The 27,466-nt window shown below is 58.0% G+C and overlaps 1 protein-coding gene across 1 annotated transcript; it reads right to left on the reverse strand.

Moving 5' to 3' along the window:
• Nucleotides 1-3,313: 3,313 nt before the first annotated feature.
• ITPA (inosine triphosphatase) lies at nt 3,314-23,257 on the reverse strand. The gene is made up of 8 exons (XM_078879859.1): nt 23,187-23,257; nt 19,641-19,698; nt 17,411-17,475; nt 15,363-15,436; nt 12,876-12,907; nt 8,444-8,562; nt 6,956-7,032; nt 3,314-5,317 (listed from the first exon to the last, which is right to left on the reverse strand). Exons 1-8 carry the CDS (start codon nt 23,250-23,252, stop codon nt 4,879-4,881), a joined length of 930 nt encoding a protein of 309 aa, XP_078735985.1. The 5' UTR covers nt 23,253-23,257; the 3' UTR covers nt 3,314-4,878.
• Nucleotides 23,258-27,466: the final 4,209 nt, after the last annotated feature.

Below are 27,466 nucleotides of genomic sequence, written 5' to 3' on the forward strand. Positions count from 1 at the left end.
GGGTGAGGGAGAGAGGGTGGTGGTGGTGGTGGTGGTGGTGGGGCCACGTGACCACGCTGGCCCCCAGGGCCCCAACGCTCCCTGAGGCCCCCAGGGCCCCAACGCTCCCTGAGGCCCCCAGGGCCCCAACGCTCCCTGAGGCCCCCAGGGCCCAACGCTCCCTGAGGCCCCCAGGGCCCCAACGCTCCCTGAGGCCCCCAGGGCCCCAACGCTCCCTGAGGCCCCCAGGGCCCAACGCTCCCTGAGGCCCCCAGGGCCCCAACGCTCCCTGAGGCCCCCAGGGCCCCAACGCTCCCTGAGGCCCCCAGGGCCCCAACGCTCCCTGAGGCCCCCAGGGCCCCAACGCTCCCTGAGGCCCCCAGGGCCCCAACGCTCCCTGAGGCCCCCAGGGCCCCAACGCTCCCTGAGGCCCCCAGGGCCCCAACGCTCCCTGAGGCCCCCAGGGCCCCAACGCTCCCTGAGGCCCCCAGGGCCCAAACGGTGGCGGTTGTTGTCGTGGTGGCGGTTATTGTCGTGGTGGTGGTGGCCGTTGTTGTCGTGGTGGCGGTGGTGGCGGTTGTTGTCGTGGTGGCGGTTGTTGTGGTGGTGATGGCGGTGGTGGTGGTTAAAGTGTGGGGTTACTCCCACCGAGAGAGGAGACGCTGTTGTTGTTGTTGCTGTTGTTGTTGTTGTTGCTGTTGTTGTTGTTGTTTATTCGTCGTCGCTTGTTTTCTGGTTGGTAAATGGCGGCCTTCCCTGGGCCGCCCACGCGGAGGAATCTGTTCACGCTGTTTGGTGACTCTGTCAACTAATGTGTAGTGTAGTGTGTATAGTATAGTGTATAGTGTAGTGTATAGTGTAGTGTATAGTGTAGTATATAGTGTGTAGTGTAGTGTATAGGGTAGTGTATAGTGTAGTGTGTAGTATGTAGTGTAGTGATTAGTGTGTAGTGTAGTATGTAGTGTGTAGTGTAGTGTATAGTATGTAGTGTAGTGTGTAGTGTATAGTGTAGTGTAGTGTATAGCAGAGGTGGGACAAAGTCATTGTTATGCAAGTCCAAGTCGAGTCGCAAGTCATCAAATTCATGACTCGAGTCTGACTCGAGTCCAAGTCACATGACTCGAGTCCACACCTCTGGTGTATAGTATAGTGTAGTGTATAGTAGAGTAGTGTATAGTGTAGTGTATAGTGTAGTGTATAGTAGTGTAGTGTATAGTGTAGTGTATAGTAGTGTAGTGTGTAGTGTACAGTGTAGTATATTGAAGTGTTAAACATAAAACCTCGCGCTCACTGCCCCCAGGCCTCAATTCCCAGTTCCCATGACGCTTTGCTCGACGGCCGTGAGGTGGGTAGGTGGGTGAGTGAGTGGGTGGGTGGGCGAGTAGGTGGGTGAGTGAGTGGGTGAGTGGGTGAGTGAGTGAGTGGGTGAGTGAGTGAGTGGGTGGGCGAGTAGGTGGGTGAGTGAGTGGGCGAGTAGGTGGGTGAGTGAGTGGGTGAGTGAGTGGGTGAGTGAGTGGGTGGGCGAGTAGGTGGGTGAGTGAGTGGGCGAGTAGGTGGGTGAGTGAGTGGGCGAGTAGGTGGGTGAGTGAGTGAGTGGGTGAGTGAGTGGGTGGGCGAGTAGGTGGGTGAGTGAGTGGGCGAGTAGGTGGGTGAGTGAGTGGGTGAGTGGGTGAGTGAGTGGGTGGGCGAGTAGGTGGGTGAGTGAGTGGGCGAGTAGGTGGGTGAGTGAGTGGGTGGGTGGGTGAGTGAGTGGGTGGGCGAGTAGGTGGGTGAGTGAGTGGGCGAGTAGGTGGGTGAGTGAGTGGGTGAGTGAGTGGGTGAGTGAGTGGGTGGGCGAGTAGGTGGGTGAGTGAGTGGGCGAGTAGGTGGGTGAGTGAGTGGGTGAGTGAGTGGGTGAGTGGGTGGGCGAGTAGGTGGGTGAGTGAGTGGGCGAGTAGGTGGGTGAGTGAGTGGGCGAGTAGGTGGGTGAGTGAGTGGGCGAGTAGGTGGGTGAGTGAGTGGGTGAGTGAGTGGGTGGGCGAGTAGGTGGGTGAGTGAGTGGGCGAGTAGGTGGGTGAGTGAGTGGGTGAGTGAGTGGGTGGGCGAGTAGGTGGGTGAGTGGGTGAGTGAGTGGGTGGGCGAGTAGGTGGGTGAGTGAGTGGGTGGGTGGGTGGGTGAGTGAGTGAGTGGGTGGGCGAGTAGGTGGGTGAGTGAGTGGGCGAGTAGGTGGGTGAGTGAGTGGGTGAGTGAGTGGGTGAGTGAGTGGGTGGGCGAGTAGGTGGGTGAGTGAGTGGGCGAGTAGGTGGGTGAGTGAGTGGTGAGTGAGTGGGTGGGCGAGTAGGTGGGTGAGTGAGTGGGCGAGTAGGTGGGTGAGTGAGTGGGCGAGTAGGTGGGTGAGTGAGTGGGTGGGTGGGTGGGCGAGTAGGTGGGTGAGTGAGTGGGTGGGTGGGTGAGTGAGTGGGTGGGCGAGTAGGTGGGTGAGTGAGTGGGTGAGTGAGTGGGTGAGTGAGTGGGTGGGCGAGTAGGTGGGTGAGTGAGTGGGCGAGTAGGTGGGTGAGTGAGTGGGTGAGTGAGTGGGTGAGTGGGTGGGCGAGTAGGTGGGTGAGTGAGTGGGCGAGTAGGTGGGTGAGTGAGTGGGCGAGTAGGTGGGTGAGTGAGTGGGTGGGTGGGTGGGTGGGCGAGTAGGTGGGTGAGTGAGTGGGCGAGTAGGTGGGTGAGTGAGTGGGTGGGTGGGTGGGTGGGCGAGTAGGTGGGTGAGTGAGTGGGCGAGTAGGTGGGTGAGTGAGTGGGTGGGCGAGTAGGTGGGTGAGTGAGTGGGTGAGTGAGTGGGTGAGTGAGTGGGTGGGCGAGTAGGTGGGTGAGTGAGTGGGCGAGTAGGTGGGTGAGTGAGTGGGCGAGTAGGTGGGTGAGTGGGTGGGTGAGTGAGTGGGTGGGCGAGTAGGTGGGTGAGTGAGTGGGCGAGTAGGTGGGTGAGTGAGTGGGTGAGTGGGTGAGTGGGTGGGCGAGTAGGTGGGTGAGTGAGTGGGCGAGTAGGTGGGTGAGTGAGTGGGCGAGTAGGTGGGTGAGTGAGTGGGCGAGTAGGTGGGTGAGTGGGTGGGTGAGTGGGTGGGCGAGTAGGTGGGTGAGTGGGTGGGTGAGGTGGTGGGTGAGTGAGTGGGTGAGTAGGTGGGTGAGTGAATGATTGAGTGGGTGAGTTAGATGGTGGGTGGGTGAGTGAATGATTGAGTGGGTGAATGATTGAGTGGGCGAGTGAGTGAGATGGTGAGTGAGTGAGTGAGATGGCGGATGAGTGAGTGGGTGAGTGAATGGGTGGGTGAGAGTTCAACAACAACAACAAGATGCAGGAAGCCCTCATTGTTGATTGTTTATTTGAACGCCAGCTGAGTGACTGCTGCTGCTGCCTGCGTGGAAAGAGCCCCCCCCCCCCCAAACTCTGGCTCAGCCAACTCGACAAACAGACGGTTCGGGCCAGCACCCAGCAGCAGCAGCAAAACAAATGGCCGCGTTTCTCCATCGCGTCGCCAGATAAACGGAACCCGTTGACAAAGGTCCCCCAGGTAGCCTCTAGCAGGCTGTAGGGGCAAGTGTTAGTAGCGATGTCTATGAAGGAGACACAAAGGTCCCCCAGGTAGCCTCTAGCAGGCTGTAGGGGCAAGTGTTAGTAGCGATGTCTATGAAGGAGACACAGACAAAGGTCCCCCAGGTAGCCTCTAGCAGGCTGTAGGGACAAGTGTTGTTAGTAGCGATGTCTATGAAGTAGACACAAAGGTCCCCCAGGTAGCCTCTAGCAGGCTGCAGGGGCAAGTGCTGTTAGTAGCAGCACCTATCAAGGAGACACAGATAAAGATCCCCCAGGTAGCCTCTAGCAGGGCTGCAGGGGCAAGTGCTGTTAGTAGCAGCACCTATCAAGGAGACACAGATAAAGATCCCCCAGGTAGCCTCTAGCAGGGCTGTAGGGGCAAGTGTTGTTAGTAGCAGCACCTATCAAGGAGACACAGATAAAGATCCCCCAGGTAGCCTCTAGCAGGGCTGCAGGGGCAAGTGCTGTTAGTAGCAGCACCTATTAAGGAGACACAGATAAAGCTCCCCCAGGTAGCCTCTAGCAGGGCTGTAGGAGCAAGTGCTGTTAGTAGCGAGTTGCAGCAGCTATGAAGGAGACACAGACAAAGGTCCCCCAGGTAGCCTCTAGCAGGTTGTAGGGGCAAGTGCTGTTAGTAGCGAGTAGCTGCAGCTACCTATGAAGGCTTACGGGCACTGTGGCACACACACAGAGGGGGTGGGTGGCCAGCACCACCACGCCCGGCCGCCTTTGTCTCTCCCCCAGTGCTAGCGATGTTCACTACAGACCACACCAGGTACTCATTTGAGGCTGAGTCGACCTAGGGGAGGCCCAGGACTGGTTCAGATAATCGTCACGTGGTGGTGTTGGTCGTGAGCGGGAATCGAACCTGGGTCGCTGGGTTCGTAGCGCAGCGTAGCGTTAACCACTACACCCACCACTCCCCACACACACAGTGCCCTAACCACTACACCCACCGCTCCCCACACACACAGTGCGCTAACCACTACACCCACCGCTCCCCACACACACACAGTACGCTAACCACTGCACCCACCAATCCCTATGCACACACACACACAGTGCGCTAACCACCGCACCCACCACTCCCCACACACACACAGTGCGCTAACCACTACACCCACCGCTCCCCATCATCGTCACTGTCGTCATCGCCGTCATCACCGTGATGATGATGATGGTGGTGGTGGTGGGACCCACGACCTCCTGTACACCAGGGGAGGTAGTCAACATCTCCTAGCCACCGTGATGATGATGGTGGTGGTGGTGGTGGAACCCACGACCTGCTGTACACCAGGCGAGGTAGTCAACATCTCCTAGCCACGGCGACGAAGGCCTCTCTACAACCGGGTGACGCCGGCGTGAGACGGGGATTTGCGGTTCCTCTTCTTCGGCAGATCGTCACCACCGTCACCATCTTCACCATCACCACCATCACCACCACCGTCACCACCGCCACTGCCACCGTCATCACAACCACCACCACCACTACCACCGCCAGCCACGGCACCACCACCACCACTACCACCACCACCACCAGCGACAGCACCGCCACCACCACCACCGTCAACACAACCACCACCACCACTACCGTCACCACCACCACCGCCACCACCACCACCACCACCGCCACCACCGCCACCACCGTCAACACAACCACCACCACCGCCAGCCACGGCCGCGCCGTCTGCAAGTCCGGCGAAGTGATCGGCCATCCTGCGGAGGGCGCGGTAGCGGTGCGAGATGGAGTTCTTCACATCCTTGGGGAGCTCCGCGTAGCTTGGGGGGGGAGGGGGGGAGAGGGGGGGTGGGTGAGTGGGTGGGTGAGTGGGTGGGTGGGTGGGTGAGTGGGTGGGTGGGTGGGTGAGTGGGTGGGTGGGTGGGTGGGTGGGTGAGTGAGTGAGTGGGTGGGTGGGTGAGTGGGTGGGTGAGTGGGTGGGTAAGTGAGTGGGTGGGTGAGTGAGTGGGTGGGTGGGTGAGTGGGTGGGTGAGTGGGTGGGTGAGTGGGTGAGTGAGTGAGTGAGTGGGTGAGTGAGTGGGTGAGTGGGTGGGTGGGTGAGTGGGTGGGTGGGTGGGTGAGTGGGTGAGTGAGTGGGTGAGTGGGTGGGTGAGTGGGTGGGTGAGTGGGTGGGTGGGTGAGTGGGTGGGTGGGTGGGTGAGTGGGTGGGTGGGTGGGTGAGTGGGTGGGTGGGTGGGTGGGTGAGTGGGTGGGTGGGTGGGTGAGTGGGTGAGCGGGTGGGTGAGTGGGTGAGTGTGTGAGTGGGTGGGTGGGTGGGTGAGTGGGTGGGTGAGTAAGTGAGTGGGTGAGTGAGTGTGTGGGTGAGTGGGTGAGTGGGTGGGTGAGTGGGTGGGTGAGTGAGTGGGTGGGTGGGTGGGTGAGTGAGTGTGTGGGTGAGTGGGTGAGTGAGTGGGTGGGTGAGTGGGTGGGTGGGTGGGTGGGTGAGTGAGTGGGTGAGTGGGTGGGTGGGTGAGTGGGTGGGTGGGTGGGTGAGTGGGAGGGTGGGTGGGTGAGTGGGTGGGTGGGTGAGTGGGTGAGTGAGTGGGTGGGTGAGTGAGTGGGTGAGTGAGTGGGTGGGTGAGTGAGTGGGTGAGTGGGTGGGTGGGCGAGGGAGTGGGTGGTTGAGTGGGTGGGTGAGTGAGTGGGTGGGTGGGTGGGTGGGTGAGTGGGTGAGTGAGTGGGTGGGTAGGTGGGTGAGTGGGTGGGTGAGTGGGTGGGTGGGTGAGTGAGTGGGTGGGTGAGTGAGTGAGTGAGTGGGTGGGTGGGTGAGTGAGTGAGTGGGTGGGTGGGTGGGTGAGTGAGTGGGTGGGTGTGTGGGTGGGTGAGTGGGTGAGTGGGTGGGTGAGTGGGTGGGTGGGTGGGTGAGTGAGTGGGTGAGTGGGTGAGTGAGTGAGTGAGTGGGTGGGTGAGTGGGTGAGTGGGTGAGTGGGTGGGTGAGTGGGTGGGTGAGTGGGTGAGTGAGTAGGAGGGTGAGTGAGTGGGTGAGTGGGTGGGTGAGTGGGTGAGTGGGTGGGTGAGTGAGTGGGTGGGTGGGTGAGTGGGAGGGTGGGTGGGTGAGTGAGTGGGTGAGTGGGTGAGTGAGTAGGAGGGTGAGTGAGTGGGTGAGTGGGTGAGTGGGTGGGTGAGTGGGTGAGTGGGTGGGTGAGTGAGTGGGTGGGTGGGTGAGTGGGAGGGTGGGTGGGTGAGTGGGTGGATGGGTGAGTGGGCGGGCGAGTGAGTGGGTGGGTGAGTGAGTGAGTGGGTGAGTGAGTGAGCGGATGGGTGGGTGAGCGAGTGAGTGAGCGAGCGAGCGGGTGGATGGGTGATTGAGTGAGTGAGTGAGTGGGTGAGTGAGCGGGTGAGTGAGCGGGTGAGTGAGCGAGCGAGTGATTGAGTAACGATCAGAGCGAGCGCTCCACCCATGTCCTGGGGCTCGTTACGTTTTGTCGAATCCATCGGGCTGGAAGCATGGGTCCCAGCCGAAGTCTCTGGGGCCCCTGGGCTCAACGATCTTGCCCTGGAACGAGCGCCACCCACACACGGGGTCACACGGGGTCACACGGGGTCACACGAGGTCACACGGGGTCACACGGGGTCACACGGGGTCAGCGTCTCCATTGTGGTGCACCGGTGTTGAACTTCTGTGGGTCTCTGTGTGATGAGTCTGTGGGTCTCTGTGTGGTGAGTCTGTGGGTCTCTGTGTGGTGAGTCTGTGGGTCTCTGTGTGGTGAGTCTGTGGGTCTCTGTGTGGTGAGTCTGTGGGTCTCTGTGTGATGAGTCTGTGGGTCTCTGTGTGGTGAGTCTGTGGGTCTCTGTGTGGTGAGTCTGTGGGTCTCTGTGTGGTGAGTCTGTGGGTCTCTGTGTGAGTCTGTGGGTCTCTGTGTGAGTCGGTGGGTCTCTGTGAGTCTATGGGTCTCTGTGTGGTGAGTCTGTGGGTCTCTGTGAGTCTATGGGTCTCTGTGTGGTGAGTCTGTGGGTCTCTGTGTGAGTCGGTGGGTCTCTGTGAGTCTATGGGTCTCTGTGTAGTGAGTCTGTGGGTCTCTGTGTGATGAGTCTATGGGTCTCTGTGAGTCTTTGGGTCTCTGTGTGGTGAGTCTGTGGGTCTCTGTGTGGTGAGTCTATGGGTCTCTGTGAGTCTATGGGTCTCTGTGTGGTGAGTCTGTGGGTCTCTGTGTGATGAGTCTATGGGTCTCTGTGTGGTGAGTCTGTGGGTCTCTGTGTGATGAGTCTATGGGTCTCTGTGTGGTGAGTCTGTGGGTCTCTGTGTGAGTCGGTGGGTCTCTGTGAGTCGATGGGTCTCTGTGTGGTGAGTCTGTGGGTCTCTGTGAGTCTGTGGGTCTCTGTGAGTCGATGGGTCTCTGTGTGGTGAGTCTGTGGGTCTCTGTGTGAGTCGGTGGGTCTCTGTGAGTCTATGGGTCTCTGTGTGGTGAGTCTGTGGGTCTCTGTGTGATGAGTCTATGGGTCTCTGTGAGTCTTTGGGTCTCTGTGTGGTGAGTCTGTGGGTCTCTGTGTGGTGAGTCTATGGGTCTCTGTGAGTCTATGGGTCTCTGTGTGGTGAGTCTATGGGTCTCTGTGTGGTGAGTCTATGGGTCTCTGTGAGTCTATGGGTCTCTGTGTGGTAAGTCTGTGGGTCTCTGTGTGATGAGTCTATGGGTCTCTGTGTGGTGAGTCTATGGGTCTCTGTGAGTCTATGGGTCTCTGTGTGGTGAGTCTGTGGCTCTCTGTGTGATGAGTCTATGGGTCTCTGTGTGGTGAGTCTATGGGTCTCTGTGTGGTGAGTCTATGGGTCTCTGTGAGTCTATGGGTCTCTGTGTGGTGAGTCTACGGCTCTCTGCGCGGCGAGTCTGTGGGTCAGTTCTAAAGAAAGCAATTCGTCAATCACTCGACGGCGATGATTTAAAGTGCGACGCAGCTCCCAGCGAACTCACGTGGGTCTCCCCGCGGAAGAGGGTCACAGGGGAGTCGAGCGACCGCCCGGCGCTGTATGCGAAGGTGCACACGGCGCGGGCTCCCTTGTCCTCAAACCCTGCAAGCAGCCGGTGCAAGCCTGCGTCCCGAGCAGGGTGGGGCACGTGTGCAGGCAGTCCTCGACTTACGGACGCACGCACTTACGAACGCGCTTGCAAACTCCCCCACTTACGAACACCCCCACTTACGAACGCGCTTGCAAACTCCCCCACTTACGAACACCCCCACTTACGAACGCGCTTGCAAACTCCCCCACTTACGAACACCCCCACTTACGAACGCACTTGCAAACTCCCCCACTTACGAACGCCCCCACTTACAAACGCGCTTGCAAACTCCCCCACTTACGAACACCCCCACTTACGGACGCACTTGCAAACTCCCCCACTTACGAACACCCCCACTTACGAACGCGCTTGCAAACTCCCCCACTTACGAACACCCCCACTTACGGACGCACTTGCAAACTCCCCCACTTACGAACACCCCCACTTACGAACGCGCTTGCAAACTCCCCCACTTACGAACACCCCCACTTACGGACGCACTTGCAAACTCCCCCACTTACGAACACCCCCACTTACGAACGCACTTGCAAACTCCCCCACTTACGAACACCCCCACTTACGGACGCACTTGCAAACTCCCCCACTTACGAACACCCCCACTTACGAACGCGCTTGCAAACTCCCCCACTTACGAACACCCCCACTTACGGACGCACTTGCAAACTCCCCCACTTACGAACACCCCCACTTACGAACGCGCTTGCAAACTCCCCCACTTACGAACACCCCCACTTACGAACGCGCTTGCAAACTCCCCCACTTACGAACACCCCCACTTACGAACGCGCTTGCAAACTCCCCCACTTACGAACACCCCCACTTACGGACGCACTTGCAAACTCCCCCACTTACGAACACCCCCACTTATGAACGCGCTTGCAAACTCCCCCACTTACGAACACCCCCACTTACGGACGCACTTGCAAACTCCCCCACTTACGAACACCCCCACTTACGAACGCACTTGCAAACTCCCCCACTTACGAACACCCCCACTTACGAACGCGCTTGCAAACTCCCCCACTTACGAACACCCCCACTTACGAACGCACTTACAAACTCCCCCACTTACGAACACCCCCACTTACGAACGCGCTTGCAAACTCCCCCACTTACGAACGCCCCCACTTACGAACGCGCTTGCAAACTCCCCCACTTACGAACACCCCCACTTACGAACGCGCTTGCAAACTCCCCCACTTACGAACACCCCCACTTACGAACGCACTTGCAAACTCCCCCACTTACGAACACCCCCACTTACGAACGCGCTTGCAAACTCCCCCACTTACGAACACCCCCACTTACGAACGCGCTTGCAAACTCCCCCACTTACGAACACCCCCACTTACGAACGCACTTGCAAACTCCCTCACTTACGAACACCCCCACTTACGAACGCACTTGCAAACTCCCCCACTTACGAACACCCCCACTTATGAACGCGCTTGCAAACTCCCCCACTTACGAACGCCCCCACTTACGAACGCACTTACAAACTCCCCCACTTACGAACACCCCCACTTACGAACGCACTTACAAACTCCCCCACTTACGAACGCCCCCACTTACGAACGCGCTTGCAAACTCCCCCACTTACGAACGCCCCCACTTACGAACGCGCTTGCAAACTCCCCCACTTACGAACACCCCCACTTACGAACGCGCTTGCAAACTCCCCCACTTACGAACACCCCCACTTACGAACGCGCTTGCAAACTCCCCCACTTACGAACACCCCCACTTACGAACGCGCTTGCAAACTCCCCCACTTACGAACACCCCCACTTACGAACGCACTTACAAACTCCCCCACTTACGAACACCCCCACTTACGAACGCACTTACAAACTCCCCCACTTACGAACGCCCCCACTTAAGAACGCGCTTACAAACTCCCCCACTTACGAACGCCCCCACTTACGAACGCGCTTACAAACTCCCCCACTTACGAACGCACTTACAAACTCCCCCACTTACGAACGCCCCCACTTATGAACGCACTTACAAACTCCCCCACTTACGAACGCACTTACAAACTCCCCCACTTACGAACGCCCCCACTTATGAACGCACTTACAAACTCCCCCACTTACGAACGCACTTACAAACTCCCCCACTTACGAACGCCCCCACTTAAGAACGCACTTACAAACTCCCCCACTTACGAACGCCCCCACTTAAGAACGCACTTACGAACGCACTTACAAACTCCCCCACTTACAAACTCCCCCACTTAAGAACGCACTTACGAACGCACTTACAAACTCCCCCACTTACGAACGCCCCCACTTAAGAACGCACTTACAAACTCCCCCACTTACGAACGCCCCCACTTATGAACGCACTTACAAACTCCCCCACTTACGAACGCCCCCACTTATGAACGCGCTTGCAAACTCCCCCACTTACGAACACCCCCACTTATGAACGCGCTTGCAAACTCCCCCACTTACGAACACCCCCACTTATGAACGCGCTTGCAAACTCCCCCACTTACGAACACCCCCACTTATGAACGCGCTTGCAAACTCCCCCACTTACGAACACCCCCACTTACGGACGCGCTTGCAAACTCCCCCACTTACGAACACCCCCACTTATGAACGAACACAAAGATCCCCCATATAGCCTTAACAGACTGTAGGGGCAAGTGCTGTTAGCGAGCACCTATGAAGGCCGGCACGGCACACGAGGGGGTGGGTGGCCAGCACCACGCCCGACCGTCTTTGTCTCCCCAGTGGCCATGTTTACACACCGCACCGGGTACACATTTGAGGCTGAGTCGACCTAACTTACGAACACTCACACTTAGGAACGTGAGTGTGAGTGAGTGAGTGAGTGTGAGTGAGTGTGAGTGAGTGAGTGTGAGTGAGTGTGAGTGAGTGTGAGTGAGTGTGAGTGAGTGAGTGTGAGTGAGTGAGTGTGAGTGAGTGTGAGTGAGTGAGTGTGAGTGAGTGTGAGTGAGTGTGTGTGAGTGAGTGAGTGTGAGTGAGTGAGTGTGTGAGTGAGTGTGAGTGAGTGAGTGTGAGTGAGTGTGAGTGAGTGTGAGTGAGTGAGTGTGAGTGAGTGTGAGTGAGTGTGAGTGAGTGAGTGTGAGTGAGTGTGAGTGAGTGAGTGTGAGTGAGTGTGAGTGAGTGTGAGTGAGTGAGTGTGAGTGAGTGTGAGTGAGTGTGAGTGAGTGTGAGTGAGTGAGTGTGAGTGTGTGAGTGAGTGAGTGTGAGTGAGTGTGAGTGTGAGTGAGTGTGAGTGAGTGTGAGTGAGTGTGAGTGAGTGAGTGTGAGTGAGTGAGTGTGAGTGAGTGTGAGTGAGTGTGAGTGAGTGTGAGTGAGTGAGTGTGAGTGAGTGTGAGTGAGTGTGAGTGAGTGAGTGTGAGTGAGTGAGTGTGAGTGAGTGTGAGTGAGTGTGAGTGAGTGTGAGTGAGTGAGTGTGAGTGAGTGTGAGTGAGTGAGTGTGAGTGAGTGTGAGTGAGTGTGTGAGTGAGTGAGTGTGAGTGAGTGTGAGTGTGAGTGAGTGTGAGTGAGTGTGAGTGAGTGTGAGTGAGTGAGTGTGAGTGAGTGAGTGTGAGTGAGTGTGAGTGAGTGTGAGTGAGTGTGAGTGAGTGAGTGTGAGTGAGTGTGAGTGAGTGTGAGTGAGTGAGTGTGAGTGAGTGAGTGTGAGTGAGTGTGAGTGAGTGTGAGTGAGTGTGAGTGAGTGAGTGTGAGTGAGTGTGAGTGAGTGAGTGTGAGTGAGTGAGTGTGAGTGAGTGTGAGTGAGTGTGAGTGAGTGAGTGTGAGTGAGTGTGAGTGAGTGTGAGTGAGTGTGAGTGAGTGTGAGTGAGTGAGTGTGAGTGAGTGAGTGAGTGTGAGTGAGTGTGAGTGAGTGTGAGTGAGTGAGTGTGAGTGAGTGAGTGTGAGTGAGTGTGAGTGAGTGTGAGTGAGTGAGTGAGTGTGAGTGAGTGTGAGTGAGTGTGAGTGAGTGTGAGTGAGTGTGAGTGAGTGTGAGTGAGTGAGTGTGAGTGAGTGTGAGTGAGTGTGAGTGAGTGAGTGAGTGTGAGTGAGTGTGAGTGAGTGTGAGTGAGTGAGTGAGTGTGAGTGAGTGTGAGTGTGAGTGAGTGTGAGTGAGTGAGTGTGAGTGAGTGAGTGTGAGTGAGTGTGAGTGAGTGAGTGAGTGTGAGTGAGTGTGAGTGAGTGTGAGTGAGTGTGAGTGAGTGAGTGAGTGTGAGTGAGTGAGTGAGTGTGAGTGAGTGAGTGAGTGAGTGAGTGAGTGAGTGAGTGAGTGAGTGTGAGTGAGTGAGTGTGAGTGAGTGTGAGTGAGTGTGAGTGAGTGAGTGAACAATACTAACCTTCTGGCTTCAGCTTATCCAGAAACCACTTTCTGCGGAAGTGAACACGGAAGGGGGCAAGGTGAGAGAATGGTGGTGGTGGTGGTGGTGTAGGTGGTGGTGGTGTAGGTGGTGGTGGTGTAGGTGTTGTAGGTGGTGGTGGTGTAGGTGGTGTAGGTGGTGGTGGTGTAGGTGGTGGTGGTGTAGGTGGTGGTGGTGTAGGTGGTGTAGGTGGTGGTGGTGTAGGTGGTGGTGGTGGTGTAGGTGGTGGTGGTGTAGTTGGTGGTGGTGTAGGTGTAGGTGGTGGTGTAGGTGGTGGTGGTGTAGGTGGTGTAGGTGGTGGTGGTGTAGGTGGTGGTGGTGTAGTTGGTGGGTTTAGTGGTGGTGTAGTTGGTGGTGGTGTAGGTGTAGGTGGTGGTGGGGTAGGTGGTGGTGGTGTAGGTGGTGGTGGGGTAGGTGGTGGTGGTGTAGTTGGTGGGTTTAGTGGTGGTGTAGTTGGTGGTGGTGTAGGTGTAGGTGGTGGTGTAGGTGGTGGTGGGGTAGGTGGTGGTGGTGTAGGTGGTGGTGGTGTAGGTGGTGGTGGTGTAGGTGGTGGTGGTGTAGGTGGTGGTGTAAGTGGTGGTGTAGGTGGTGGTGTAGGTGGTGGTGGTGTAGGTGGTGGTGGTGTAGGTGGTGGTGTAGGTGGTGGTGGTGTAGGTGGTGGTGGTGTAGGTGGTGGTGGGGTAGGTGGTGGTGTAGGTGGTGGTGGTGTAGGTGGTGGTGGGGTAGGTGGTGGTGGTGTAGGTGGTGTAGGTGGTGGTGGTGTAGGTGGTGGTGGTGTAGGTGGTGGTGGTGTAGGTGGTGGTGGTGTAGGTGGTGGTGGTGTAGGTGGTGGTGGTGTAGGTGGTGGTGGTGTAGGTGGTGGTGGTGTAGGTGGTGTAGGTGGTGGTGGTGTAGTTGGTGGGTTTAGTGGTGGTGTAGTTGGTGGTGGTGTAGGTGTAGGTGGTGGTGTAGGTGGTGGTGTAGGTGGTGGTGGTGTAGGTGGTGGTGGGGTAAGTGGTGGTGTAGGTGGTGGTGGTGTAGGTGGTGGTGGGGTAGGTGGTGGTGATGTAGGTGGTGGTGGTGTAGGTGGTGGTGTAGGTGGTGGTGGTGTAGGTGGTGGTGGTGTAGGTGGTGGTGGTGTAGGTGGTGTAGGTGGTGGTGGTGTAGGTGGTGGTGGTGTAGGTGGTGGTGGTGTAGGTGGTGTAGGTGGTGGTGGTGTAGGTGGTGGTGGTGTAGGTGGTGGTGGTGTAGGTGGTGTAGGTGGTGGTGGTGTAGGTGGTGGTGGTGTAGGTGGTGGTGGTGTAGGTGGTGGTGGTGTAGGTGGTGTAGGTGGTGGTGGTGTAGTTGGTGGGTTAGTGGTGGTGTAGTTGGTGGTGGTGTAGGTGTAGGTGGTGGTGTAGGTGGTGGTGTAGGTGGTGGTGGTGTAGTGGTGGTGGGGTAAGTGGTGGTGTAGGTGGTGGTGGTGTAGGTGGTGGTGGTGTAGGTGGTGGTGGTGTAGGTGGTGGTGGTGTAGGTGGTGGTGTAGGTGGTGGTGGTGTAGGTGGGGTGTAGGTGGTAGTGGTGTAGGTGGTGGTGGGGTAGGTGGTGGTGTAGGTGGTGGTGGTGTAGGTGGTGGTGGGGTAAGTGGTGGTGTAGGTGGTGGTGGTGTAGGTGGTGGTGGTGTAGGTGGTGGTGGGGTAAGTGGTGGTGTAGGTGGTAGTGGTGTAGGTGGTGGTGGTGTAGGTGGTGGTGTAGGTGGTGGTGGTTGTAGGTGGTGGTGGTGTAGGTGGTGGTGGGGTAGGTGGTGGTGTAGGTGGTGGTGTAGGTGGTGGTGGGGTAGGTGGTGGTGGTGTAGGTGGTGGTGTAGGTGGTGGTGGTGTAGGTGGTGGTGTAGGTGGTGGTGGTGTAGGTGGTGGTGGGGTAGGTGGTGGTGGTGTAGGTGGTGGTGGTGTAGGTGGTGGTGGTGGTGTAGGTGGTGGTGGTGTAGTTGGTGGGTTAGTGGTGGTGTAGTTGGTGGTGGTGTAGGTGTAGGTGGTGGTGTAGGTGGTGGTGGTGGTGTAGGTGGTGGTGGTGTAGATGGTGGTGTTGGTGGTGGTGTAGGTGGTGGTGGTGTAGGTGGTGGTGGTGTAGGTGGTGGTGGTGTAGGTGGTGGTGGTGTAGGTGGTGTAGGTGGTGGTGGTGTAGTTGGTGTGGGTGGTGTAGGTGGTGTAGGTGGTGTAGGTGTAGTTGGTGTAGTAGGTGGTGGTGGTGTAGGTGGTGTAGGTGGTGGTGGTGTAGGTGGTGGTGGTGGTGGTGGTGGTGTAGGTGGTGGTGGTGTAGGTGGTGTAGGTGGTGGTGGTGTAGGTGGTGGTGTAGGTGGTGGTGGTGTAGTTGGTGTAGTTGGTGTAGGTGGTGTAGGTGTAGTTGGTGTAGTAGGTGGTGTAGGTGTAGATGGTGGTGTAGGTGTAGGTGGTGTAGTTGGTGTAGGAGGTGTAAACTGAGGGTGCCCCCCCCCCCCCCCCTACTGACATGTACGGTCCGGGCAGCCCCCCCAGGGCGTCGAAGCAGAGACACGTGTCCTCCACCAGCACCGCCCCCTCCACCTACACACACACACACACAGACACACACACACAGACACACACACACACACAGACACACACACACACAGACACACACACAGAAACACACACACACAGACACACACACAGACACACACACACACACACACAGACACACACACACACACAGACACACACACACACACACAGACACACACACACACACAGACACACAGACACACACACACAGACACACACACACACACACAGACACACACACACACACACAGACACACACACAGAAAACACACACACACAGACACACACACAGACACACACACACACACACAGACACACACACACACACAGACACACACACACAGACACACACACACACACACACACACAGACACACACACACAGACACATACACACACACACAGACACACACACAGACACACACACAGACACACACACAGAAACACACACACACAGACACACACACAGACACACACACACACACAGACACACACACACACAGACACACACACACTACAGACACACACACACACACACACACACACACAGACACACACACACACAGACACACACACAGACACACACACACACACACAGACACACACACAGACACACACACAGACACACACACACACAGACACACACACACACACACAGACACACACACAGACACACAGACACACACACAGACACACACACACACACAGACACACACACACAGACACACACACAGAAACACACACACACAGACACACACACAGACACACACACACACACACACAGACACACACACACACACAGACACACACACACACACACAGACACACACACACACACAGACACACAGACACACACACACAGACACACACACACACACAGACACACACACACACACACAGACACACACACAGAAACACACACACACAGACACACACACAGACACACACACACACACACAGACACACACACACACACAGACACACACACACACACACAGACACACACACACACACAGACACACACACACACACACACAGACACACACACACACAGACACATACACACACACACAGACACACACACAGACACACACACAGACACACACACAGAAACACACACACACAGACACACACACAGACACACACACACACACAGACACACACACACACAGACACACACACACATACAGACACACACACACACACACAGACACACACACACACAGACACACACACAGACACACACACACACACACAGACACACACACAGACACACACACAGACACACACACACACAGACACACACACACACACAGACACACACACACACACAGACACACACACAGACACACACACACACACACAGACACACACACAGACACACACACAGACACACACACACACAGACACACACACAGACACACACACACACAGACACACACACAGACACACACACACACACAGACACACACACAGACACACACACAGACACACACACAGACACACACACAGACACACACAGACACACACACACACACAGACACACACACAGACACACACAGACACACACACAGACACACACAGACACACAGACACACACAGAGGCACGTGACCTCAACTAGCCCCGCCCCCTCCACCTACACACACACAGACACACACACACAGACACACACACAGACACACACACACACAGACAGACAGGGGCACGTGACCTCCACTAGCCCCGCCCCCTCCACCTACACACACAGACACGTGACCTCCACTAGCCCCACCCCCTCCACCTACACACACACAGACACACACACACACAGACACACACACACACACAGACACGTGACCTCCACTAGCCCCACCCCCTCCACCTACACACACAGACACGTGACCTCCACTAGCCCCTCCACCTACACACACACAGGGGCACGTGTTGTGTTGTTGTGTTTGTTATTGTTGTGTTGGTGGTTGTTGTTGTTGTCCTCACCTGCCGTGCGGCTTCCTTGCATTTCTGCTCCGAGATGTCATCGGGCTCCCCCTGATGTTCCGGCACTGCGACACACAAAGACAAAGCTGAAGGCGCCCCGTGTAGCCTCCACTCAGCGTCAGCGGCAAGGGCGGTGCCCGGGAGATGTTGACTACCTCGCCTGGTGTACAGGAGGTCGTGGGTTCCACCACCACCACCATCATCACGGTGGCTAGGAGATGTTGACTACCTCGCCTGGTCTACAGGAGGTCGTGGGTTCCACCATCATCATCACGGTGGCTAGGAGATGTTGACGACCTCGCCTGGTCTACAGGAGGTCGTGGGTTCCACCACCATCATCATCACGGTGGCTAGGAGATGTTGACTACCTCGCCTGGTCTACAGGAGGTCGTGGGTTCCACCACCATCATCATCACGGTGGCTAGGAGATGTTGACTACCTCGCCTGGTCTACAGGAGGTCGTGGGTTCCACCACCATCATCATCACGGTGGCTAGGAGATGTTGACTACCTCGCCTGGTCTACAGGAGGTCGTGGGTCCACCACCATCATCATCACGGTGGCTAGGAGATGTTGACTACCTCGCCTGGTCTACAGGAGGTCGTGGGTTCCACCATCATCATCACGGTGGCTAGGAGATGTTGACGACCTCGCCTGGTCTACAGGAGGTCGTGGGTTCCACCACCATCATCATCACGGTGGCTAGGAGATGTTGACTACCTCGCCTGGTCTACAGGAGGTCGTGGGTTCCACCACCATCATCATCACGGTGGCTAGGAGATGTTGACTACCTCGCCTGGTCTACAGGAGGTCGTGGGTTCCACCACCATCATCATCACGGTGGCTAGGAGATGTTGACTACCTCGCCTGGTCTACAGGAGGTCGTGGGTCCACCACCATCATCATCACGGTGGCTAGGAGATGTTGACTACCTCGCCTGGTCTACAGGAGGTCGTGGGTTCCACCACCACCATCATCATCATCACGGTGGCTAGGAGATGTTGACTACCTCGCCTGGTGTACAGGAGGTCGTGGGTTCCACCACCACCATCATCATCATCACGGTGGCTAGGAGATGTTGACTACCTCGCCTGGTCTACAGGAGGTCGTGGGTTCCACCACCACCATCATCATCATCACGGTGGCTAGGAGATGTTGACTACTTCGCCTGGTCTACAGGAGGTCGTGGGTTCCACCACCACCACCATCATCACGGTGGCTAGGAGATGTTGACTACCTCGCCTGGTCTACAGGAGCTCGTGGGTTCCACCACCACCATCATCATCACGGTGGCTAGGAGATGTTGACGACCTCGCCTGGTCTACAGGAGGTCGTGGGTTCCACCACCATCATCATCATCACGGTGGCTAGGAGATGTTGACGACCTCGCCTGGTCTACAGGAGTTCGTGGGTTCCACCACCATCATCACGGTGGCTAGGAGATGTTGACTACCTCACCTGGTGTACAGGAGGTCGTGGGTTCCACCACCACCACCATCATCACGGTGGCTAGGAGATGTTGACTACCTCACCTGGTGTACAGGAGGTCGTGGGTTCCACCATCACCATCATCATCACGGTGGCTAGGAGATGTTGACTACTTCGCCTGGTGTACAGGAGGTCGTGGGTTCCACCACCACCACTATCATCACGGTGGCTAGGAGATGTTGACTACCTCGCCTGGTGTACAGAAGGTCGTGGGTCCCACCACCACCATCATCATCATCACGGTGGCTAGGAGATGTTGACTACCTCGCCTGGTGTACAGGAGGTCGTGGGTTCCACCACCACCACCATCATCACGATGGCTAGGAGATGTTGACTACCTCGCCTGGTGTACAGAAGGTCGTGGGTTCCACCACCACCACCATCATCACGGTGGCTAGGAGATGTTGACTACCTCGCCTGGTGCACAGGAGGTCGTGGGTTCCACCACCATCATCATCATCACGGTGGCTAGGAGATGTTGACTACCTCGCCTGGTCTACAGGAGCTCGTGGGTTCCACCACCACCATCATCATCACGATGGCTAGGAGATGTTGACTACCTCGCCTGGTCTACAGGAGGTCGTGGGTTCCACCACCACCATCATCATCACGGTGGCTAGGAGATGTTGACGACCTCGCCTGGTGTACAGGAGGTCGTGGGTTCCACCACCACCACCACCATCATCATGGTGGCTAGGAGATGTTGACTACCTCGCCTGGTCTACAGGAGGTCGTGGACTCACGGTCAATCTTCGTGGCAATCAGCTCGTACGGGAAAGTGTCTCCCAGGATCTGCACCACCTGCGGCACAGGAAACCACAAAGACAAAAGGCAAAGATCCCCCGTGTAGCCTCAACAGAATGTTGGGGCAAGTGCTGTTAGCGAGTAGCAGCAGATACGACTGGACAAAGACAAAGGCCCCCCGTGTAGCCTCTAACAGACTGTAGGGGCAAGTGCTATTAGCGTAGGCCTCGGCAAGGCAAGGTAAAAGGTCAAAAGCAACGAGGCTACCTTTACCCGACCTTTTACCCTTACACCATACAAATGACCCCATTACAGGGTAATTACTGGGGTATTACTACACATGAACAAGGTCTTTAAACAGGTAATTCGTGATGGTGGGGGTGGTGGTGGGGCTGGTGGTGGTGGGGGTGGTGATGGTGGTGGTGATGGTGGTGGTGGTGGGGGTGGTGGTGGTGGTGATGGTGGTGGTGGTGGGGCTGGTGGTGGTGGGGGTGGTGATGGTGGTGATGGTGGTGATGGTGGTGGTGGTGGGGGTGGTGATGGTGGTGATGGTGGTGGTGGTGATGGTGGTGGTGGTGGTGGTGATGGTGATGGTGGTGGTGGTGGGGGTGGTGATGGTGGTGGTGGTGGTGGTGGTGATGGTGGTGGTGGGGGTGGTGGTGGTGGGGGTGGTGATGGTGGTGATGGTGGTGGTGGTGATGGTGGTGGTGGTGGTGATGGTGGTGGTGGTGGGGGTGATGGTGGTGGTGGTGATGGTGGTGATGGTGGTGGTGATGGTGGTGGTGGTGGGGGTGATGGTGGTAGTGGTGATGGTGGTGGTGGGGGTGGTGGTGGTGGGGGTGGTGATGGTGGTGATGGTGGTGATGGTGGTGGTGGTGGGGGTAGTGGTGGTGGGGGTAGTGATGGTGGTGGTGGGGGTGGTGGTGATGGTGGTGGTGGTGATGGTGGTGGTGGTGGGGGTGATGGTGGTGGTGGTGATGGTGGTGATGGTGGTGGTGATGGTGGTGGTGGTGATGGTGGTGATGGTGGTGGTGGTGGGGGTGATGGTGGTGGTGGTGGTGATGGTGGTGGTGGTGGGGGTGGTGGTGGTGGTGGGGGTGATGGTGGTGGTGGTGATGGTGGTGATGGTGGTGGTGGTGATGGTGGTGGTGGTGGGGGTGGTGGTGGTGGTGGGGGTGATGGTGGTGGTGATGGTGGTGATGATGGTGGTGATGGTGGTGGTGGTGGGGGTGATGGTGGTAGTGGTGATGGTGGTGGTGGGGGTGGTGGTGGTGGGGGTGGTGATGGTGGTGATGGTGGTGATGGTGGTGGTGGTGGGGGTAGTGGTGGTGGGGGTAGTGATGGTGGTGGTGGGGGTGGTGGTGATGGTGGTGGTGGTGATGGTGGTGGTGGTGGTGGTGGTGCTGGTGGTGCTGGTGGTGGTAGTGATGGTGGTGGTGGGGGTGGTGATGATGATGGTGGTGATGGTGGTGGTAGTGATGGTGGTGGTGATGGTGGTGGTGGTGGTGATGGTGGTGGTAGTGATGGTGGTGGTAGTGATGGTGGTGGTGATGGTGGTGATGGTAGTGATGGTGGTAGTGGTGATGGTAGTGATGGTGGTGGTGATGGTAGTGATGGTGGTGGTGATGGTGGTGGTGGGGGTGGTGGTGGTGGTGGTGGTGGTGATGGTGGTGATGGTGATGGTAGTGATGGTGGTGGTGATGGTGGTAGTGGTGGTGGTGATGGTAGTGATGGTGGTAGTGATGGTGGTGGCGATGGTAGTGGTAATGGTGATGGTGATGGTAGTGATGGTGATGGTGGTGATGGTGGTAGTGGGGGTGGTGATGGTAGTGATGGTGGTAGTGATGGTGATGATGGTGGTGGTGGTGATGGTGGTGATGGTAGTGATGGTGGTGGTAGTGATGGTGGTGATGGTGGTGATGGTGATGGTAGTGATGGTGGTGGTGATGGTGGTGATGGTGGTGGTGGTGATGGTGGTGGTGATGGTGGTGATGGTGGTGATGGTAGTGATGGTGATGGTGGTGGTGATGATGATGGTGGTGATGGTGGTGGTGATGGTGGTGGTGGTGATCGTAGTGATGGTGGTGGTGATGGTGGTGATGGTGGTGGTGGTGATGGTGGTGATGGTGGTGGTGATGGTGGTGATGGTGGTGATGGTAGTGATGGTGATGATGGTGTGGATGGTGATGATGATGGTGATGGTGGTGATGGTGGTGATGATGGTGGTGGTGGTAGTGATGGTGGTAGTGATGGTGATGGTGGTGATGGTGGTGATGGTGGTGATGATGGTGGTGGTAGTGATGGTGGTGATGGTGATGATGGTGGTGGTGGTAGTGATGGTGGTGATGGTGGTGATGGTGATGATGGTGATGATGGTGGTAGTGATGGTAGTGATGGTAGTGATGGTGGTGGTAGTGATGGTGATGGTGGTGATGATGGTGGTAGTGATGGTAGTGATGGTGGTGGTGATGATGGTGGTGATGGTGGTGATGGTGGTGATGGTGGTGGTGATGGTAGTGATGGTAGTGATGGTGGTGATGGTGGTGATGGTGGTGGTAGTGATGGTGGTGATGGTGGTGGTGATGATGGTGGTAGTGATGGTGGTGATGGTGATGATGGTGGTGGTGGTAGTGTTGGTAGTGATGGTGATGGTGGTAGTGATGGTGATGATGGTGGTGATGATGGTGGTAGTGGTAGTGATGGTGGTGATGGTGATGATGGTGGTGGTGGTGGTGATGATGATGATGGTGGTGATGGTGGTGATGGTGGTGATGATGGTGGTGGTAGTGATGGTGGTAGTGATGGTGGTGATGGTGGTGATGATGGTGGTGGTAGTGATGGTGGTGATGGTGGTCATGGTGATGGTGGTGGTGATGGTGGTGATGATGATGATGGTGGTGATGGTGATGATGGTGGTGATGGTGGTGGTAGTGATGGTGGTGATGGTCGTAGTGATGGTGGTGATGATGGTGGTAGTGATGGTTGTGATGGTGGTGGTAGTGATGGTAGTGATGGTGATGATGGTAGTGATGGTGGTGATGGTGGTGATGGTGATGGTAGTGATGGTAGTGATGGTGATGATGGTAGTGATGGTGGTGATGGTGATGGTAGTGGTGGTAGTGATGGTAATGATGATGGTAGTGATGGTGGTGATGGTGGTGATGGTGATGGTGGTGGTGATGGTGGTGGTGGTGGTGATGGTGATGATGGTGGTGGTAGTGATGGTAGTGATGGTGATGATGGTGGTGATGGTGGTGATGGTGGTAGTGGTGGTAGTGATGGTAGTGATAGTGGTGATGGTGATGATGGTGGTGGTAGTGATGGTAGTGATAGTGATGATGGTGGTGATGGTGGTGATGGTGATGATGGTGGTGGTAGTGATGGTAGTGATAGTGATGATGGTGGTGATGGTGGTGATGGTGGTGGTGGTAGTGATGGTGGTAGTGATGGTGGTGATGGTGGTGGTGGTAGTGGTGGTGGTAGTGATGGTGGTGATGGTGGTGGTGGTAGTGATGGTGGTAGTGATGGTGGTGATGGTGTCTCACCTCCCGCAGCTTGTTCGCATTGCCCGTCACGAATGCGATGCTGCCCCTGCCGCTACTGCGCTTCATCGCTGGTGGGGGGGGGGAGAGAGGTGGGGGGGTAGGTGGGGGGGTGGGTAGGTGAGTGGGTGAGTGAGTGAGTGAGTGGGTGAGTGGGTGGGTGAGTGAGTGAGTGGGTGAGTGGGTGGGTGGGTGAGTGGGTGAGTGGGTGGGTTGGTGAGTGGGTGGGTGAGTGGGTGGGTGAGTGGGTGAGTGGGTGGGTGGGGTGAGTGAGTGAGTGAGTGGGTGGGTGGGTGGGTGGGTGGGTGGGTGGGTGAGTGAGTGGGTGAGTGGGTGGGTGGGTGGGTGAGTGAGTGGGTGGGTGGGTGAGTGGGTGGGTGGGTGGGTGGGTGGGTTGGTGAGTGGGTGGGTGAGTGGGTGGGTGGGTTGGTGAGTGAGTGAGTGGGTGGTTGAGTGGGTGGATGGGTGAGTGGGTGAGTGGGTGGGGTGGGTTGGTGAGTGGGTGAGTGGGTGGGTGGGTGAGTGGGTGAGTGGGTGGGTGGGTGGGTGAGTGGGTGGGTGGGTGAGTGGGTGGGTGGGTTGGTGAGTGGGTGGGTGAGTGGGTGGGTGGGTGGGTTGGTGAGTGAGTGAGTGGGTGGGTGAGTGGGTGGATGGGTGAGTGGGTGAGTGGGTGGGTGGGTGGGTGAGTGAGTGGGTGAGTGGGTGGGTGAGTAGGTGAGTGGGTGGGTGGGTGGGTGGGTGAGTGGGTGGGTGGGTGAGTGGGTGGGTGGGTGGGTTGGTGAGTGGGTGGGTGAGTGGGTGGGTGGGTTGGTGAGTGAGTGAGTGGGTGGGTGAGTGGGTGGATGGGTGAGTGAGTGGGTGAGTGGGTGGGTGGGTTGGTGAGTGAGTGAGTGAGTGGGTGGGTGGGTGGGTGGGTGAGTGGGTGAGTGGGTGGGTGGGTTGGTGAGTGAGTGGGTGGGTGAGTAGGTGAGTGGGTGGGTGGGTGAGTGGGTGAGTGGGTGGGTGAGTGGGTGGGTGAGTGGGTGAGTGAGTGGGTGAGTGAGTGGGTGAGTGGGTGGGTGAGTGGGTGGGTGAGTGGGTGGGTGGGTGAGTGGGTGGGTGGGTGGGTGAGTGAGTGAGTGAGTGAGTGGGTGGGTGGGTGGGTGAGTGAGTGGGTGAGTGAGTGGGTGAGTGGGTGGGTGGGTGGGTGGGTGAGTGAGTGGGTGAGTGAGTGAGTGAGTGGGTGGGTGGGTGGGTGGGTGAGTGGGTGGGTGGGTGGGGTGAGTGGGTGGGTGGGTGAGTGGGTGAGTGGGTGGGTGGGTGAGTGAGTGGGTGAGTGGGTGGGTGAGTGGGTGGGTGGGTGAGTGGGTGGGTGGGTGAGTGGGTGAGTGGGTGAGTGGGTGAGTGGGTGAGTGAGTGGGTGAGTGGGTGGGTGGGTGAGTGAGTGGGTGGGTGGGTGGGTGGGTGGGTGAGTGGGTGAGTGGGTGGGTGGGTGAGTGGGTGAGTGGGTGGGTGGGTGGGTGAGTGGGTGGGTGGGTGAGTGGGTGGGTGAGTGGGTGGGTGGGTGGGTTGGTGAGTGGGTGGGTGAGTGGGGTGGGTGGGTTGGTGAGTGAGTGAGTGGGTGGGTGGGTGAGTGGGTGGATGGGTGAGTGGGTGAGTGGGTGGGTGGGTTGGTGAGTGGGTGAGTGGGTGGGTGGGTGGGTGAGTGGGTGAGTGGGTGGGTGGGTGGGTGGGTGGGTGAGTGGGTGGGTGGGTGAGTGGGTGGGTGGGTGGGTTGGTGAGTGGGTGGGGTGAGTGGGTGGGTGGGTTGGTGAGTGAGTGGGTGGGTGAGTGGGGTGGATGGGTGAGTGGGTGAGTGGGTGGGTGGGTGAGTGGGTGAGTGGGTGGGTGGGTGAGTGGGTGGGTGGGTGGGTTGGTGAGTGGGTGGGTGAGTGGGTGGGTTGGTGAGTGAGTGAGTGGGTGGGTGTGTGGGTGGATGGGTGAGTGGGTGAGTGGGTGGGTGGGTTGGTGAGTGAGTGAGTGGGTGGGTGAGTGGGGTGAGTGGGTGGGTGGGTTGGTGAGTGAGTGGGTGGGTGAGTAGGTGTGTGGGTGGGTGGGTGTGTGGGTGAGTGGGTGGGTGAGTGGGTGGGTGAGTGGGTGTGTGAGTGGGTGAGTGGGTGGGTGAGTGGGTGGGTGAGTGGGTGGGTGAGTGGGGTGGGTGAGTGGGTGGGTGGGTGGGTGGGTGGGGGTGGTGAGTGGGTGGGTGGGTGGGTGGGTGGGTGTGTGAGTGGGGTGAGTGTGTGGGTGAGTGGGTGGGTGGGTGGTGTGTGGGTAGTTGTGTGGGTGGGTGGGTTGGTGAGTGGGGTTGGTGAGTGGGTGGGTGGGTTGGTGAGTGAGTGGTGGGTGAGTGAGTGGGGTGAGTGAGTGGGTGAGTGGGGTGAGTGGATGAGTGGGGGGGGGGTGAGTGGTTGAGTGGGTGAGTGGTGAGTGAGTGGGTGTGTGGGTGGGTGAGTGGGTGAGTGGGTGTGTGTGTGGGTGAGTGAGTGGGTGGGGTAGGTGGGTGGGTGAGTGAGTGGGTGAGTGGGGTGTGTGTGTGGGTGTGTGAGTGGGTGGGTAGGTAGGTGGGTGAGTGGGTGGGTGGGGGGGGTAGGTGGGGTGGGGGGGGGTAGGTGGGTGAGTGGGTGAGTGGGTGGGTGAGTGGGTGAGTGGATGATGTGTGTGAGTGGGGTGAGTGAGTGAGGGGTGTGTGAGTGAGTGGGTGAGTGGGTGAGTGAGTGGGTGAGTGAGTGGGTGGTGAGTGGGTGAGTGGGTGAGTGGATGAGTGGGGGGGGGTGAGTGGTGGTGGGTGGTGAGTGAGTGAGTGGGTGGTGGGTGGCTGTGTGGGTGAGTGGGTGTGGTGAGTGGGTGAGTGGTGGGTGGGTAGGTGGGTGGTGAGTGGTGGGTGAGTGGGTGTGTGAGTGGGTGAGTGAGTGGGTGGGTAGGTAGGTGGGTGAGTGGGGTGGGTGGGGGTGGTGGTGGGTGGGGGGGGGTAGGTGGGTGAGTGGGTGAGTGGGTGGGTGAGTGGGTGAGTGGATGAGTGAGTGAGTGGGTGAGTGAGTGAGGGGTGAGTGAGTGAGTGGGTGAGTGGGTGTGTGAGTGGGTGAGTGAGTGGGTGAGTGAGGTGGGTGGGTAGGTGAGTGAGTGGGTGGGGTGAGTGGGTGAGTGAGTGGGTGGGTGGGTGAGTGAGTGGGTGAGTGAGTGGGTCGGTGAGTGGGTGAGTGAGTAAGTGGGTGAGTGGGTGAGTGAGTGGGTGAGTGGGTGAGTGAGGTGGGTGGGTAGGTGAGTGAGTGAGTGGGTGGGTGGGTGGGTGAGTGAGTGGGTGGTGAGTGAGTGAGTGGGTGGGTGGTGAGTGGGTGTGTGAGTGGGTGAGTGAGTGAGAGGTGTGTGAGTGGGTGAGTGGGTGGGTGGGTGGTGAGTGAGTGGGTGGGTGAGTGGGTGGATGGGTGAGTGGGTGAGTGGGTGGGTGGGTGGGTGAGTGAGTGGGTGAGTGGGTGGGTGGGTGAGTGGGTGAGTGGGTGGGTGGGTGAGTGGGTGGGTGGGTGGGTTGGTGAGTGGGTGGGTGAGTGGGTGGGTTGGTGAGTGAGTGTGTGGGTGGGTGAGTGGGTGGATGGGTGAGTGGGTGAGTGGGTGGGTGGGTTGGTGAGTGAGTGAGTGGGTGGGTGAGTGGGTGAGTGGGTGGGTGGGTTGGTGTGTGAGTGGGTGGGTGAGTAGGGGTGTGGGTGGGTGGGTGAGTGGGTGGGGTGGGTGGGTGGTGGGTGGGGTGAGTGGGTGAGTGTGTGGGTGAGTAGGTGGGTGAGTGGGTGGGTGAGTGGGTGGGTGAGTGGGTGGGTGAGTGGGTGGGTGGGTGGGTGGGTGAGTGAGTGGGTGGGTGGGTGGGTGGGTGGGTGGGTGGGTGGGTGAGTGAGTGGGTGAGTGAGTGGGTGAGTGGGTGGGTTGGTGAGTGGGTAGTTGAGTGGGGTGGGTGGGTTGGTGAGTGGGGTGTGGTGAGTGGGTGGGTGGGTTGGTGAGTGAGTGAGTGGGTGAGTGAGTGGGTGAGTGAGTGGGTGAGTGGGTGAGTGGGTGAGTGGGGGGGGGTGAGTGGTTGAGTGGGTGAGTGAGTGAGTGAGTGGGTGTGGTGAGTGGGTGGCTGAGTGGGTGAGTGGGTGAGTGAGTGGGTGAGTGAGTGGGTGGGTAGGTGGGTGGGTGAGTGAGTGGGTGAGTGGGTGGTGAGTGGGGTGAGTGAGTGGGTGGGTAGGTAGGTGGGTGAGTGGGTGGGTGGGGGGGTAGGTGGGTGGGGGGGGTAGGTG

This window comes from Lampetra fluviatilis, chromosome 55 (assembly GCF_964198595.1).
Source record: "Lampetra fluviatilis chromosome 55, kcLamFluv1.1, whole genome shotgun sequence".
Taxonomy (NCBI): domain Eukaryota; kingdom Metazoa; phylum Chordata; class Hyperoartia; order Petromyzontiformes; family Petromyzontidae; genus Lampetra; species Lampetra fluviatilis.

What these genes read in the sequence shown, in the direction of transcription:
- ITPA (XM_078879859.1), bottom strand. Translation starts at nt 23,252, where the DNA reads ATGAAGCGCAGTAGCGGCAGGGGCAGCATCGCATTCGTGACGGGCAAT. An exon ending in GATTGCCACGAAGATTGACC is followed by an intron (nt 17,476 to 19,640) that starts GTGAGTCCACGA and finishes TGTGTGTCGCAG; the next exon opens with TGCCGGAACATCAGGGGGAG. An exon ending in GGGCTGCCCGGACCGTACAT is followed by an intron (nt 12,908 to 15,362) that starts GTCAGTAGGGGG and finishes TCACTTCCGCAG; the next exon opens with AAAGTGGTTTCTGGATAAGC.